This window comes from Oncorhynchus mykiss, chromosome 30 (assembly GCF_057628025.1).
Source record: "Oncorhynchus mykiss isolate SJ-2025 chromosome 30, ASM5762802v1, whole genome shotgun sequence".
Classification (NCBI taxonomy): domain Eukaryota; kingdom Metazoa; phylum Chordata; class Actinopteri; order Salmoniformes; family Salmonidae; genus Oncorhynchus; species Oncorhynchus mykiss.
Genome location: NC_143051.1, coordinates 24,758,914 through 24,776,754, shown reverse-complemented (window position 1 = coordinate 24,776,754; position 17,841 = coordinate 24,758,914). Strand labels below are relative to the sequence as shown.

General features: G+C 42.9%; 1 protein-coding gene across 1 annotated transcript; it reads left to right on the top strand.

The window, feature by feature from the left end:
* Positions 1-3,037: 3,037 nt before the first annotated feature.
* LOC110489410 (nuclear receptor subfamily 1 group D member 2) lies at positions 3,038-17,723 on the top strand. Its single transcript, XM_036970746.2, has 8 exons — positions 3,038-3,644; positions 7,365-7,568; positions 7,707-7,795; positions 11,565-11,721; positions 11,953-12,812; positions 13,171-13,356; positions 14,932-15,142; positions 15,481-17,723. Exons 1-8 carry the CDS (start codon positions 3,626-3,628, stop codon positions 15,675-15,677), a joined length of 1,923 nt encoding a protein of 640 aa, XP_036826641.1. The 5' UTR covers positions 3,038-3,625; the 3' UTR covers positions 15,678-17,723.
* Positions 17,724-17,841: the final 118 nt, after the last annotated feature.

Below are 17,841 nucleotides of genomic sequence, written 5' to 3'. Positions count from 1 at the left end.
TCAACGTAAAGACGCAAGCTTCAAAGACCACTGTTTGAAAGGACTCAAGCTAGAGCAGCAAGGGTCTTGAATTGGAGAACGATGTGGTTATTTATAGAACTTTCTCACATTTCTCCCTGCCTTTTTTAAAAAAACTTTATTTAACTAGGCAAGTCAGTTAAGAACAAATTCTTAATTACAATGACGGCCAAACCCGGACAACGCTCGGCCAATTGTGTGCTGCCCTATGGCACTTCCAAACCCATCAAGGCAGCTTGATACCGGGAGGTGGTGGTTTGCATGTCTGTCAGGCAACAGTGAAGCAGGGAATCTATAAAGTTGTCATATTTGAAGTGAACTTCCATTGTCCTCTTGAGTTGTTGAAAAATCCTTGTTTTACTTCTCTTCAAATTTGCTCCTCGTTATTGCGCTGACCTTGGTTGAAAAGGTAGACACCTTATTCTTGTTGAACAATATGACAAGAAAGTGGGAGATCTAGTGAAACAGCTCATGTCAGTTTGACCTGTTCTGGGACAGAGGGTGCTGATGGAGAAATGATGTGGTTCATCCCATTTCAACCAAGGTGCATGGATTCAGGAACAAAGTGTGTGAAGATATGAGAGGTTTTCAACAACCCTTTGGGTTCCATTTGTCCCTCGCGTGGTTGAACATAATACCTCCAATATATCCAGAGGATGCTGCAGTAAAGTCAACCAGCTACTCAATGTCCTGATAAACAACTACTTCATTATTTTCCTCCTTGGTTAGCTATGTGAAAACACTAGTGTACTTATCTGTGATTGCTGTGCTTTGCTACATGTGTTTTGAATGCACATGCAGACCTACACCCAGATATCTAAATTTTGCCCTCCTTCCTGAGTAAAGAACCAAGCTGTTACCTGTGTGTGTGTCATTCTGCATGTGTCTGCCCTCATGTTTCCTCCCCTCTCTGTGGCCTCTGCCTCACCTCTTGGACAGGAGGACCACTTTTCTCCTAACATGCCCTATCTGGGAGCACAGTGAGAGTGTAGGTTCCCGAAGAGACTGTTAGAATAGTTGTTACAGTATCAAAACAGCTTTACTGAAAATAAGGTCTGTGGTTCTATAAGATAATCTTCATCAGCTAATGTCACTTTCTGTGAATTTTTAAGCACTTATGTAAAAAATAAAATAAAAAGCACATAAAGTCTTCATAATTAATAAAGGCCGTGTTAACTGACTGATATTAGCTCAAAGAACAAAACGTATAAGATCTAAACCGGTGTTAATCTCAAACCTTATTTTCGCCATTTATTCCAAACTATTCTTTCCCAATTAATTTTCCCTATAGGAAAGGCTGAACGAACCAGAGGTAACTAATTTCCGGGTTTTAGGACAACAAGCTGGCATGCTCTATTATGCACAATAAATTGTTAAATTCTTTTTAATAATGAAAATAATTTGAACAAAAAATATTTTTTATATTGGACTGTGTGAAGAAGCCTTTGCTGCCAATGTGAGAATGCATTTTATAATATAATAATATATGCCATTTAGAATAAATATAAACTGCTTGATATATTTATTCTTCTTTTATTCGTTTTTAAAATCCTGAGAGCTCAATATATCAAATCAAATTTATATAGCCCTTCGTACATCAGCTGATATCTCAAAGTGCTGTACAGAAACCCAGCCTAAAACCCCAAACAGCAAGCAATGCAGGTGTAGAAGCACGGTGGCTAGGAAAAACTCCCTAGAAAGGCCAAAACCTAGGAAGAAACCTAGAGAGGAACCAGGCTATGTGGGGTGGCCAGTCCTCTTCTGGCTGTGCCGGGTGGAGATTATAACAGAACATGGCCAAGATGTTCAAATGTTCATAAATGACCAGCATGGTCGAATAATAAAATAATAAGTTAGAACAGTTGAAACTGGAGCAGCAGCACGGCCAGGTGGACTGGGGACAGCAAGGAGTCATCATGTCAGGTAGTCCTGGGGCATGGTCCTAGGGCTCAGGTCTCCGAGAGAGAAAGAGAGAATTAGAGAGAACACACTTAAATTCACACAGGACACCGAATAGGACAGGAGAAGTACTCCAGATATAACAAACTGACCCTAGCCCCCGACACATAAACTACTGCATGTGGGAAAAATATTGTTATAATCATTTCTGATTTTATGCCTCAGTGCATTCAATATGTTGAGGAAATGTTATGTGTTTTGATGCTGCTATACGATATACTACTGGAACCCATCAGCAATATATGTTCACCCACGACTGCATGGCCATGATCGCGCCAACTCAATATTTACGTTTGCAGACGACACTACAATGATAGGCTTGATTACCAACAACGACGAGACAGCCTAGGGGGAGGAGGTGAGGCCCCTCGGAGTGTTGGTGTCAGGAAAATAACCTCTCACTCAATGTCAGCAAAACAAAAGAGATGATCGTGGACTTCAGGAAACATCAAAGGGAACACCCCCATATCCACATCAACTGGACAGCAGCGGTGAAGGTGGAACGTTTTAAGTTCCTCGGTGTACATATCAACGACAAACTGAAACGGTCTACGCACACATGCAGTGTGGTGAAGAAGGCGCAATAGCGCATCTTCACCTTCAGAAGGCTGAAAAAATATGGCTTGTCACCGAAAATCCTCATTTAACTTTTACATGTGCACAATTGAGAGCATCCTGTTGGGCTGTATCGCCGCCTGGTAAGGCAACTACACCGCCCACAACCACAGAGGGTGGTGCGTTCTGCACAACGCATCACCGGGGCCAAACTACCTGCCCTCCAGGACACCTACAACTCCCGATATCACAGGAAGGTAATCAAGGACAATAACCACCCGAGACACTACCTGTTCACCCCGCTTCCATCCAGAAGGCAGGGTCAGTACAGGTGCATCAAAGCTGGGATAGCCACACCCCACTTTGAACTGTAAAAAGTGTGTCAGTGGGTTACATTGGGCTTGTTCATTTTGCATGGTCCGGTGCCCGGGTGAGACCATTCCATTGGTCCTTAAGCGAAATCGCCATCCCCCGGGGAACCGGGCCATGCAAAACTAATCTACCCATTGACACCAGCGCTAGCTAGCTTAGGGAAGGAGGAGCCGCTGTAATGGGTCACATGGTAGTATAGCAGTTTGAGTCGAGAGCTCTAATCGAAACAGTCATCCAACGAATCTCTCTGGCAGAGGATAACTTTCTACTCCTTGCTATCGTTTCCGTCAAGAAAATACATATTTTGTATGCTATAGACTTAGGCTTTGTATACATAGACTTAGGCCTATCTTTAGCCTACGGAAGGAAAAAAAACATCTGACTGAGATTTTTGGAGCGCTCTACGGAAAGAAAAAGATACGGAATTCCGAACGTTCGAGTCATTCTGAAGCGAAGAAAATTGGCTACAATCTTTGGTTTGATTCCGGGCTTTAAAAAAAAACGAATACATTTGAATTTATGTGATTAGTCTGGTTGGCAACAGCTGTTGCGCTATAGATGTAATCTGCGGAACTAGTAGGCCTAAATGCGTTTGCCGACTATTTTCTGAACGCTTCAATTCATTGATCATAGTATCAACTAGCGACCGAAAAAGTTGCTAAAAACAAGCTAACACGTCATCAGACTTCAGGTTGCTAGAAGGGGATTTCATTCAGAGGACATGGAATCTACAAAAGCAGGTAAGATCATTTTTATGCTCAATAGATTTATAAAGATCTATTTGTAGGTCTATAGTATATTTTAGTGTCTACACAATAGCTGTTTGTGACATTGCATCTTGATAGTGTTTAATTAGTTTTTTTGTGACCTAGATGAATGTTACAACTTCAAGTCTTCTTGTCAGTATCCTGATTTTTAAAGGGTTGCGTGATGTTCTGAATCAAAACATAAGCTAATGGTTTGCTATAACCTGCTCATTAATGTCCGATCTTTCTTACTGTAATCAGCCTTAATGCAAACTGGGTTAAAGTGGGTTAGGAGTGCCAATGAGTGTATTATTTCAGAATCAATAGGCTGGGACAGTGTTGCAGGTCCCTTTTCTCACATGGACCCGTCGCTAGCCATGTGCGACTGTATACGCTCTCTTTGATTGGTTGAGGAGCGCTGTGACGTACGCTCCCCTTGCGTCCTCTGGTTGGCGAAGAAGCGATGTGACGTTAACATTGCATAATTCTGCCAAAGCTCCTGCCCTGGGAGCTGGTGTAGAGATACACGTGAAACTGCATGCACTTAGAGGGTTGCAGCAATGTAAACTGACCCATTTTTCATAGTTTGTTGGTGATGATGAATGAGAAGTTTTTCATACAGTGATTGGCCAACATTTGCATATAGTTTACATATTGTTATTTTGACGCGTCAAATAGTGTTGACTTGCAAAGACCCAAACGGCGTCCCATAGTTTTCTACCACTGGGTATTTCGAGAATGCCTGTTCCACGTGGGGGTGGGTTCCAAAAACGTAATCAGTGAGCCAAGTTTATCATAGTTGATCATTAGGCCAAGACGTTCACAACCTAATCAACTATCCATTATGTAAGTGACTCTTATATGGGATTGTTATGGTTTTCATGCTTTATGAACGGTGAAAACCCGAGGTAAAGTTGGTTTTATATTCTGACACTCAACAGACACTCAATAGACATTAGACAAAATTTCCTTCAAATCAAAACTGGATTTTTTATTAAAAGCAAATGTTGTATGCTAGATATTTATAGAATAAACCATATCTGTTTTTATGTTTCTGTGACAATCAATTAATTAGTTATTTATTTTTTTCCATTTTAAAATCATCTTTCAAATACAATTTAAAGCTGTATAAATCAGTAACTAATTCACCATTTGTCACAATCATCAAACTAGATATGATTTATTCTATAAATGTCTAGCATACTTTTAAAACCTTTTTTTAATACAAATTCCAGCTTTGATTTGATAGAAATACATAATCTATAAAATGCCATTTAAAGTGGTGTAAATCAATAACATTTTCACTGATTATGACAAACATCAAACTAGGTAGGATTTATTCTATACCTGTCTAGTTTACAACCTTCAATTTGAGTAGAAATTCCAGTTTTGATTTGATGGAAATGCATAAAAGCTCAAATATTGCATTTAAAGATGAATAAATCAATAACTAATTCAGTGATTGTCGCAGAAAAAAGTTAAACTATGCATTTATTTGCAATAACTTTAAAGAAATGTTCATTTCAAGTGGAAATTAGTTATTGATTTAATTAAACAGTTTGAAATGGCATTTTACACTGCTCAAAAAAATAAAGGGAACACTAAAATAACACATCCTAGATCTGAATGAATGAAATATTCTTATTAAATACTTTTTTCTTTACATAGTTGAATGTGCTGACAACAAAATCACACAAAAATTATCAATGGAAATCAAATTTATCAACCCATGGAGGTCTGGATTTGGAGTCACACTCAAAATTAAAGTGGAAAACCACACTACAGGCTGATCCAACTTTGATGTAATGTCCTTAAAACAAGTCAAAATGAGGCTCAGTAGTGTGTGTGGCCTCCACGTGCCTGTATGACCTCCCTATAACGCCTGGGCATGCTCCTGATGAGGTGGCGGATGGTCTCCTGAGGGATCTCCCCCCAGACCTGGACTAAAGCATCCCTCAACTCCTGGACAGTCTGTGGTGCAACGTGGCGTTGGTGGATGGAGCGAGACATGATGTCCCAGATGTGCTAAATTGGATTCAGGTCTGCGGAACGGGCGGGCCAGTCCATAGCATCAATGCCTTCCTCTTGCAGGAACTGCTGACACACTCCAGCCACATGAGGTCTTGCATTAGGAGGAACCCAGGGCCAACCGCACCAGCATATGGTCTCACAAGGGGTCTGAGGATCTCATCTCGGTACCTAATTGCAGTCTGGCGAGCACATGGAGGGCTGTGCGACCCCCCCCCCCCCAAAGAAATGCCACCCCACACCATGACTGACCCACCTGTTGTCTATTCCATTTGCACAACAGCATGTGAAATGTATTGTCAATCAGTGTTGCTTCCTAAGTGGACAGTTTGATTTCACAGAAGTGTGATTGACTTGTGGTTACGTTGTGTTGTTTAAGGGTTCCCTTTATTTTTTGGAGCAGTGTATATATTATTTATTTCAATCAAGTCAACTGGAATTTTACCTCAAAACAAATGTTGTGAAGGTATGTTAGACATTTCTAGAATAAATCCTATATAGTTTGATGTTTCTGTGACACGGTGATTTAGTTATTGATTTTTACATTTTGAAATGGTTTTTGGCGAATGTCCAAACTTTACCTCGGTTGTGAAAAATAGTTCAGTTCTGCCTTTTGAGATTGTTTTAGAATTTTGCCTAAACTACTTCTGTAATGCAATTCGATCAACAAGGAACATGCAGACGACCAACTCATGAACACATCACATTAGGTTATACTTCCATTAGACCACATAACATTTGGCAGGCATTAATCGCAATCCGTCCATGTTGGCCCTGCCTCTTGATTGAATGATGATGAGCTTCCATCTTGAGCCGTGTGTGTGTTCAAACAAATCAAATTTTATTGGGCACATACACATGGTTAGCAGATGTTATTGGTCACATACACATGGTTAGCAGATGTTATTGGTCACATACACATGGTTAGCAGATGTTATTGGTCACATACACATGGTTAGCAGATGTTATTGCGAGTGTAGCGAAATGGTTGTGCTTCTAGTTCCGACAGTGCAGCAATATCTAACAATTGCCGTATAGCCAGGCTATTCTCCACACACCCTGCTGACAATATGTAACAGGAGCGTTATCTAACCAGAATGGAGGGAGAGAAACCAGGTCAGTCTGATCTGGAAATAGGGGAATAAAAAAACAAGGCTGTCTTACTGGGCGGGTGCTCAGCCTCTCTTCCTGGCTCAGAGCTACTAGCACCAGGGAATTATGGATAGGCACTAGGCTACGAATATAAAACAGCCTCTTTATGCTATGGTTCAATCAGGATCAGATTTGTTTTCTATAGGAGAAACATGTGACATCAGTGTCGCTTGATTGCTATATGTGAATCAGGGAAACTGAGTGCTTGTAAAATGGGGGCTGTTAATGATAGTTTGGAGTGGGGTGGTTCTGATAGTTGCATTAAATAGGGGCAGCAGTATTTTATAGATGGAATAATTCAATGCTAAGAATAGTTTTGGACTGTACCATTTCCAGATCCTTCGGTCTGCAAAAATGTTCAGAAACAACATTTATTCAAATTCCTTTCAAACACTCACTCTATTTATAAGATCATGTAAATGCATTGTTCTTTGTGTAACTTGAACCTCTGCTACCCCAGTAGGCAACCCTGTCCATAGAGATTTGATCCTGTCAAACTATTAGCCTAATCTTCATGTTTCTCTCTCCACTTAGGGGGTGTAATAGCCTACATCAGCTCCTCTAGCCCTGAGTCATGTCATAGTGACTCAAATGACTGCAGCTATAACTCCTCCCACAGCTGTCGCCAGGACAACGTGGTGAACAAGCCCCTAAACATGGCAGGCCTCACCCTCCCGCTGGCCCACACTATCGCAAAGACCGGACGCTCGGCCTCCACTGCAAAATGCGACATTACTAGTGAGTGGTTTCTCTGCTGTGTAATAACTTGAATGTCTATTCAATTACTATTTGCTTATATCATTTGTGGATGAATAAAGTCTATTACATTTTTGTAGAGGTAATTCCTCAGTGGGTGCTGATGAGATGCTTTTGCAGAAATCAACGGCCTGGTGCTGTTGTGTAAGGTGTGCGGAGACATTGCATCTGGATTCCACTATGGGGTTCATGCCTGTGAGGGCTGCAAGGTGAGAACACACACACACCTAATCAATGTTGCATCATGTTGTTCCTCAATATCATAGTTACGTGAGAGAGAGGGCGTGGTGACATAAAGGTATGGTAGCCTAACTGGGTCAAATCATCACAGCAGCCATCCTCATCGAACCCATAAGGCTTTAAGTAGTTCTGCCTTATTTTTATCCACAGCCCCTAACTCTTTCCTCTCTTAATGACCTAGTTCTGCTGTCAGAGCACTGGGACAAGCAAAAGTCTCCCTGCCACCCCCTCTAGCGGATCTAGATACCTTTTCTAACCTCTCTAGAATACAACCAAATTATGATAAATGCAATATTACGTATTGGATCACGAAAATATACAGCTTTTAAAAATGGTCTAATGGTGAAGTGGATATACTCTGTATTCATATCCAAAAGAAAAACAACGATCTTGCTACAATACATTTTAACATTATTTTTTATTTTTACCTTTATTTAACTAGGCATGTCAGTTAAGAACAAATTCTTATTTTCAATGTCGGCCTAGAAATACAGATTTTTACTATGTCAGCTCGGGGATTTGATCTTGCAACCTTTTGGTTACTAGTCCGACTCTGTAACCACGAGGCTACCCTGTCGCCCCAAGTTAGCAAAAATAGATAAGATCTTGCTGCCATGGAAAGGAAAATACCTGTTTATTTGTAGAAAAATCTCCCTTATTAACTCTTTAGTCATATCCCAGTTTACCTATTTGCTTATGGCCTTACCTACACCTAGAGATTTGTTTTTCAAATTATATGAGGAAAATATATTCCATTTTATTTGGAACGGCAAGCCAGACTAAATTAAACTGGCCTATTTATATAATGAATATGATTTCGGAGGGCAGAAATGATTAAAGCATTAGACCTCTCACTAAAGGCTTCAGTCATACAAAAGTTGTACTTACAGTGCATTGCGAAAGTATTCGGCCCCCTTGAACTTTGCGACCTTTTGCCACATTTCAGGCTTCAAACATAAAGATATAAAACTTTATTTTTTTGTGAAGAATCAACAACAAGTGGGACACAATCATGAAGTGGAATGACATTTATTGGATATTTCAAACTTTTTTAACAAATCAAAAACTGAAAAATTGGGCGTGCAAAATTATTCAGCCCCCTTAAGTTAATACTTTGTAGCGCCACCTTTTGCTGCGATTGCAGCTGTAAGTCGCTTGGGGTATGTCTCTATCAGTTTTGCACATCGAGAGACTGACATTTTTTCCCATTCCTCCTTGCAAAACAGCTCGAGCTCAGTGAGGTTGGATGGAGAGCATTTGTGAACAGCAGTTTTCAGTTCTTTCCACAGATTCTCGATTGGATTCAGGTCTGGACTTTGACTTGACCATTCTAACACCTGGATATGTTTATTTTTGAACCATTCCATTGTAGATTTTGCTTTATGTTTTGGATCATTGTCTTGTTGGAAGACAAATCTCCGTCCCAGTCTCAGGTCTTTTGCAGACTCCATCAGGTTCTTCCAGAATGGTCCTGTATTTGGCTCCATCCATCTTCCCATCAATTTTAACCATCTTCCCTGTCCTTGCTGAAGAAAAGCAGGCCCAAACCATGATGCTGCCACCACCATGTTTGACAGTGGGTATGGTGTGTTCAGGGTGATGAGCTGTGTTGCTTTTACGCCAAACATAACGTTTTGCATTGTTGCCAAAAAGTTCAATTTTGGTTTCATCTGACCAGAGCACCTTCTTCCACATGTTTGGTGTGTCTCCCAGGTGGCTTGTGGCAAACTTTAAACGACACTTTTTATGGATATCTTTAAGAAATGGCTTTCTTCTTGCCACTAAAGGCCAGATTGTTGTCCTATGGACAGAGTCTCCCACCTCAGCTGTAGATCTCTGCAGTTCATCCAGAGTGATCATGGTCCTCTTGGCTGCATCTCTGATCAGTCTTCTCCTTGTATGAGCTGAAAGTTTAGAGGGACGGCCAGGTCTTGGTAGATTTGCAGTGGTCTGATACTCCTTCCATTTCAATATTATCGCTTGCACAGTGCTCCTTGGGATGTTTAAAGCTTGGGAAATCTTTTTGTATCCAAATCCGGCTTTAAACTTATTCACAACAGTATCTCGGACCTGCCTGGTGTGTTCCTTGTTCTTCATGATGCTCTCTGCGCTTTTGACGGACCTCTGAGACTATCACAGTGCAGGTGCATTTATACGGAGGCTTGATTACACACAGGTGGATTGTATTTATCATCATTAGTCATTTAGGTCAACATTGGATCATTCAGAGATCCTCACTGAACTTCTGGAGAGAGTTTGCTGCACTGAAAGTAAAGAGGCTGAATAATTTAGCACGCCCAATTTTTCAGTTTTTGATTTGTTAAAAAAGTTTGAAATATCCAATAAATGTCGTTCCACTTCATGATTGTGTCCCACTTGTTGTTGATTCTTCACAAAAAAATACAGTTTTATATCTTTATGTTTGAAGCCTGAAATGTGGCAAAAGGTCGCAAAGTTCAAGGGGGCCGAATACTTTCGCAATGCACTGTAAATCCGAACTGGTTCTGTAGCAGATTAGTATGAATGTCTCACCCATGTTGTAGAATGGCCTTTTTCCCTTTATTCTGATTACAACATCTCACTTTCGGTTATTTGAAAATGAAATAATCTCCAAAATATTGCTATTTTTAAAACAAGCCATAGAAAGTTAGTTGAAATTTCTTCCGAAGTCATAAAATGTCTATCTGGTCATTTGTTAAGCTAACAAGCTAGTAAGAGGTTGCAAAGCAAGAGCATCAACTTCCGGTAGACAGGCGAGGCGCTAGTACACTCAACTGAAATGATAGTTTTAGTATACTGTAAACAAACTAACTAATAGTATGTAGTATATACTCATTAAGCACGTATTATACAGTATGTTAGTATGGGTATTTTAACACAGCTATAGTCAATTGATCAATAATATAATAATACTCTTAGCAAAAAAAATGTATCTTTAATTTAGAAGAGAAAGGTTCATAACTTTTGTGAAACATCACAGCACAGTTGAAAAATATATGGCAAATATAAATCAAAACATGATGTTCTTCAGAGATAGATGGGAGGGGTTGAGTGGAGCTGAAGGACGGGACTAAAAACAAACAATATAACTATTGTAAAATAAACTGTGTCCGTAAAATGTGTATAGTATGTATGAACTAAAAGTAGAAGCTTAAGTATTGTTTTCCATTAGTTTACTCCTATTAGGGGTGGTAGGGTTTGGGGAAAATAACAACGGAAAAAAAAAAAAAAAAAAAAAAAAATATATATATATATATATATATATATATATATATATACAAAATAAATTATTTATTTACAAAATAATAAATATGGAGGATTGGAAATTATGCAGACAATTACATTGATGGAAGCCACAACCAATCTGCAATATTAATGCTGATCTACCCACTAAAAAAATACATGAACTCCCCTTCTACCTCTAAAGCTGAGAGGCGTCATGCACCCTAATACACTCTGTTTTAGGGGGCTCGTTTTTCTATGGCCAAATTTGATATCAAATAATTAATTATTCATATAAATAATATCTTCTAGATTTCACCATACAAATCGACAAAGTGCAAAACCCCCCCAACACAGATGTAACTCTAGAAAAAGGCCCACATATAAAACATTTATGAAAACTCTGACTTAACCAGTGTGTCCGTCTGTCTGTCTGTAGGGTTTCTTCCGTCGGAGCATCCAGCAGAACATCCAGTAACTCTGACTTAACCAGTGTGTCCGTCTGTCTGTCTGTAGGGTTTCTTCCGTCGGAGCATCCAGCAGAACATCCAGCAGAACATCCAGTATAAGAAATGCCTGAAGAACGAGAGCTGTGCCATCATGAGGATCAACAGGAACCGCTGCCAGCAGTGTCGCTTCAAGAAGTGTCTGCTTGTTGGCATGTCCAAGGACTGTATGTTTCTATTACCTTCTATAACTACATCCTCTCTTCAGTTACAATAATACATAGTGTATTACCGTTATTGTTGGTTGTCATGGGTTAGATAAATATATGATTGAGAAAGAAGTAGATGAAGAAAAGAGTTGGTTTGATAATTTCAAACAGGGATTTACAGTATTTGATTATCCGTAGACAAGCATATATTTTGGCAAGGACCCTTTCTAAATGTTCTCTCCTCCTTAGCTGTGCGTTTCGGCCGCATCCCAAAGCGTGAGAAGCAGCGCATGCTGCTAGAGATGCAGAGTGCCGTGAACAACATGATGAACAACAGCCAGCTACACAGCCAGTTCCACTGCAACACACCCTTCCCCCTGGCCAATCAGCTTCAGTCGCCAGCCTGCCCCGTGGAGCCCCGCCCCCAATATGTTGATTCTGGCCTAGGCTCCGTCCCCTCCTCCACCTCTCCCGCTGCTTCCCCCAGGTCCAACCAATCTGAGGAGACCAGCTCCGACCGCGAGCCTGCGGTCACCAAGAATAAAATCCCCAGCCCTAACTCTGTGTCGCCATCGAGTGCTTCAGACTGCGGGTCAAAGGAGGTGATTGGCTCGGTGACCCGGGCCCACCAGGAGACCTTCATTTACAACCAGGAGCAAGGTAGCCCTTCCCCCCAGTCCCAGGCCTACGCCCAGCTGACCTCCCCGGGGGCGGAGCAACATGTCAGTGACACTGGAAAGAGGATAGACGAGAGGAACCGGAACCAACAGGAGGCCGGGAACCAGCAGATTAAGAACCAGAACCACCAAAATGACCTGGCCTCATTCACAGCCGCTCAGGCCCATTACCAGGCTCAGGAGAGGCCCACCAACACTGGGCCTCAGGGTACTGACAGCCACCATCGCCAGGAGGACCACACCACCAGCCTTAGCGAGAACTCCTGCCCCTACAGCAGGGACAGACTGCCCACCTGCTCCCCTAGTGGCCACTGCCCATCCTACGCCCAACATGGCCTGAGAGGAGGCAACAACAGCACTAGCCAGGCCACCTCCAATTCCCATGGAGGATTCAGTGGACTACTGTGGAACAGGGGCAACAGGATGCATCTGGTGAGTCCAAGATAGACAGATGGAGAAGGAGTGTATGATATATTATAATTAATTTAATATACATGTTATGATTTGTCATATAATGATCAACTAGATTTATATAACACTTTATTCTCAAAGCACTTGAGAAAGCAGTGTTGATGCATTTGACATCAAATAAGAGTCTAAGAGTCGATCCCTGTGGAACACCACAGTTGATCTCTAGAGGGGGCGTGTGCACACCTTTTAGATTGGGTTAACAAAACACATTGTATTTGGGGTACTCGTCTTATCTACCATTTAATAAGTATGTGAATGATATGTCGCGTATGCTTCCTCCTAACCCAAGTCCTTCTTTCCCTTCTCTCTCCATCCTCAGCTGTGTCCCATGAACACGTCTCCCCATGTGAACCCCCATAATTTAGGCCATGGGATCTGGGAGGAGTTCAGCCACAGTTTCACCCCAGCTGTCAGGGAGGTGGTGGAATTTGCCAAGCGGATCCCAGGCTTCAGAGACCTCTCCCAACATGACCAGGTCAGCCTGCTCAAGGCTGGTACCTTTGAGGTAAAGACCACCCTCAGAACACTCACTTACAATCTTTTATTGTATTCTCTTCTCTACCCCTTTGTCTCATGTGTATGTGAATGAAAACAGTAGAAAAACCGAACTGATAAGGCTATCATTGAAATGCAGTTGATCCACCCAGACTTACTGTCTGCTGTCACTTCACCCAGACTTACCCAGCGTCTGCAGTCACTTCACCCAGACTTACCCAGCGTCTGCAGTCACTTCACCCAGACTCACCCAGCGTCTGCAGACACTTAACCCAGACTTAGCCCGCATCTGCAGTCACTTCACCCAGACTTACCCAGCGTCTGCAGTCACTTCACCCAGACATTCCCAGCGTCTGCAGTCACTTTACCCAGACCTACCCAGCGTCTGCAGTCACTTCACCCAGACCAACCCAGCGTCTGCAGTCACTTCACCCAGACTAACCCAGCGTCTGCAGTCACTTCACCCAGACTTATCCCAGTGTCTGCAGTCACTTCACCCAGACTTATCCCAGTGTCTGCAGTCACTTCACCCAGACTTATCCCAGTGTCTGCAGTCACTTCACCCAGACTTATCCCAGTGTCTGCAGTCACTTCACCCAGACTTATCCCAGTGTCTGCAGTCACTTCACCCAGACTTATCCCAGTGTCTGCAGTCACTTCACCCAGACTTATCCCAGTGTCTGCAGTCACTTCACCCAGACTTATCCCAGCGTCTGCAGTCACTTCACCCAGACCTACCCAGCGTCTGCAGTCACTTCACCCAGACCTACCCAGCGTCTGCAGTCACTTCACCCAGACCTACCCCAGTGTCTGCAGTCACTTCACCCAGACTTATCCAGCGTCTGCAGTCACTTCACCCAGACTTATCCAGCGTCTGCAGTCACTTCACCCAGACTTATCCAGCGTCTGCAGTCACTTCACCCAGACTTATCCCAGTGTCTGCAGTCACTTCACCCAGACTTATCCCAGTGTCTGCAGTCACTTCACCCAGACTTATCCCAGTGTCTGCAGTCACTTCACCCAGACTTATCCCAGTGTCTGCAGTCACTTCACCCAGACTTATCCCAGTGTCTGCAGTCACTTCACCCAGACTTATCCCCGTGTCTGCTGTCACTTCACCCAGACTTATCCCAGTGTCTGCTGTCACTTCACCCAGACTTATCCCAGTGTCTGCTGTCACTTCACCCAGACTTATCCCAGTGTCTGCTGTCACTTCACCCAGACTTATCCCAGTGTCTGCAGTCACTTCACCCAGACTAATCCCAGTGTCTGCAGTCACTTCACCCAGACTTATCCCAGTGTCTGCAGTCACTTCACCCAGACTAATCCCAGTGTCTGCAGTCACTTCACCCAGACTTATCCCAGTGTCTGCTGTCACTTCACCCAGACTTATCCCAGTGTCTGCTGTCCCTTCACCCAGACTTATCCCAGTGTCTGCTGTCACCTCACCCAGACTTATCCCAGTGTCTGCTTGTGACTTCACCCAGACTTATCCCAGTGTCTGCTGTCACTTCACCCAGACTTATCCCAGTGTCTGCAGTCACTTCACCCAGATTTATCCCAGTGTCTACTGTCACTTCACCAGGTGCTAGTGGTTCGCTTTGCGTCCCTGTTTGACGTGAAAGACCGCACAGTGACGTTTCTGGGTGGTAACAAGTACAGCGTGGAGACGTTACAAGCCATGGGCGCCGGCGACTTCCTGACCTCCATGATGGACTTCAGCGACAAGCTGATGGGGCTCGGCCTCAGCGAGGAGGAAATGAGCCTGTTCACCGCTGTTGTCCTCATCTCTGCCGGTAGGCTCACAAACTGTGATGTTGTGACCCCACTCACAGGATTTGCACTTCCTGTTCCTTTTATATAGACTTTCTTATAGGTCCCATAAAAACTGACTTAATACTGTGAGTTGTTATGGTGCTGTGTAGGGCTTCCTACCAAGAGAGTAGTGTAACTATCTATGTTTGTTGTGTTGGAAAGCATGCATTGTATTATAGTGAGTGTTTCCTTACTTACATCTTCTATCCATATCAGTTGGTCGAGCTTCATGTCATAGAGACATACAGGATGCATGGTGATCAGAGAAAAGTATAGGAACCAAGTCTAATAACGTTCTACTGTGGTTTTTGTGTTCTAGATCGCTCAGGGATTGAGAACGTAAACTCTGTGGAGGCTCTTCAGGAGACTCTGATCCGGCACCTGAGGGGCCTTATCACTAAGAACCACCCTAACGAGTCGGCCATATTCACCAAGCTGCTCCTCAGACTGCCCGACCTCCGCTCCCTCAATAACATGCACTCTGAGCAGCTGCTGGCCTTCAAGGTCCATCCCTAGACCAGAACTAAGGTCAGAACCTGCAGTGTATTCATTAGGCACCAAATGGAAGAACATTTACTGAAATGGGGAGGTACTACCTGAACTTGTCCAATAAGAAATGCTTGTCGTTGTCGTCGTCCCACCCCCCATTGCAAAACCTTTTGCTAAGGTGTACCCTAATGAATATGACCATGGACACTGAGCCTGAGGACCACAAAGCCCATTTATCCACCCACCCTGACACACCTCGACCAGCTATCCCAATGATCTATGAACCCTGACCTCCCAAGACAAGCCTCTTATTCTGCCACTCACTTCACGTGATCTTTTCCTTCACAAACAAGTTGAACTAGTGGGCAAATGTGTCACGGTTACAGGGGAGGGAGGCTTAAGACTTAAAAGTTATCGTACTGTGAGGCTAAAAGGCCTTTATTGTTGAAGTAATAACCATGAACGTAAACGTTCAGACGCAAGCAGAAGATGGATGTGTAATGTTTCTTTGTCTCGTTTCTGTGTGTGCAGGACAAGTTTGCGACTGTACAACTCTTCTTAGAGAATAACCTTTCATTAACATTGTGTAATGTGCATTTTTGCATAATTTGTGCAATATGATATGTGACTGACTATTTAGACTTTTTGTTTAGCTTTTCTACAGCAGGCTCCCTAACCCTGTTCCCGAAGAGCTAACCTCCTGTAGGTTTTTATTAATTTAACCTTTATTTAACTAGGCGAGCCAGTTAAGAACAAATTCTTATTTACAATGACGGCCTACACCGGCCAAACCCGGACGACGCTGGGCCAATTGTGCGCTGCCCTATGGGACTCCCAATCTCGGCTGGTTGTGATATAGCCTGGATTCGATCCAGGGTGTCTGTAGTGACACCTCTAGCACTGAGAAGCAGTGCCTTAGACCGCTGCGCCACTCCAACCCTGTTCCTGGAGAGATACCCTCCTGTAGGTTTTAACTCCAACCCTATTCCCGGAGAGAAACCCTCCTGTAGGTTTTAACTCCAACCCTATTCCCGGAGAGAAACCCTCCTGTAGGTTTTAACTCCAACCCTATTCCCGGAGAGAAACCCTCCTGTAGGTTTTAACTCCAACCCTATTCCCGGAGAGATACCCTCCTGTAGGTTTTAACTCCAACCCTGTTCCCGGAGAGATACCCTCCTGTAGGTTTTAACTCCAACCCTGTTCCCGGAGAGATACCCTCCTGTAGGTTTTAACTCCAACCCTGTTCCCGGAGAGATACCCTCCTGTAGGTTTTAACTCCAACCCTGTTCCCGGAGAGATACCCTCCTGTAGGTTTTCGCTCCAACCCTTATCTAGCACACTTGATTCTAACAATTAGCTGGTTGATAAACTGAATCAGGTTAGGTCCAACTGGGGTTGGTGTTAGAACCTACAGGAAGCTAGTTCTCCAAGAACAGGATTAGAGAGCCCCGTTCTACACCTTGGGTGTATGTCTGTGGTTTATTTAGGCAGACTAATCCAAAAGGATGTTGTGCTTACTGCCTAAAGAGAGGGTGATTCTAAAGGGGTTTAGGGCTAGTTAAACTCAACCCCTCTAGTTCAAAGTAAACTGACAATAACAATGAATGACCACAGAGAAGTGTTAAGTCTCCTTTCTAAACTGTGTTGAGACAAGGGGAATGTGGTAAAAGCATAGGTAGACCTATGTAATCAGGGTAAACGCTGCTACTTCACATCTGTCTCGGCGTGGCCTTAGCTAGTCACCTGAGGAAGAGCTTTGAATGTCTTTTATTTGTTGTTGAGAGGAATCTCTTATTTCAAGCTTACAGTTTGAGTTGATGGTGCAGCAGTTGTATGTGTGTATTACACAGACAGTTGGTGGCACCTTAATTGGGGAGGATGGCCATGTGTTTGATGCCATTCCATTCGCTCCCGTTCCGGACATTATTGTGAACTGTCCTCCCCTCAGCAACATCCTTTGGTGTATATGTTTTACACGCTATCATTTTCCAGAGGGGGTTATGTTGTAAATCATGAAATGTTCTTGTAGGTAATGATGTTGGGTTATGAACTAACTGAAGTCCATCATTGACAGACGTGTTCCCGTCACTTAATCATTATAGTGTATTGTGATAGACCTCCAATTTGAAGAATAGGGGAGCAAACAGACAGGAAGTCAAATACATGGAGGTTATTCGAACTGCCAAAGGTT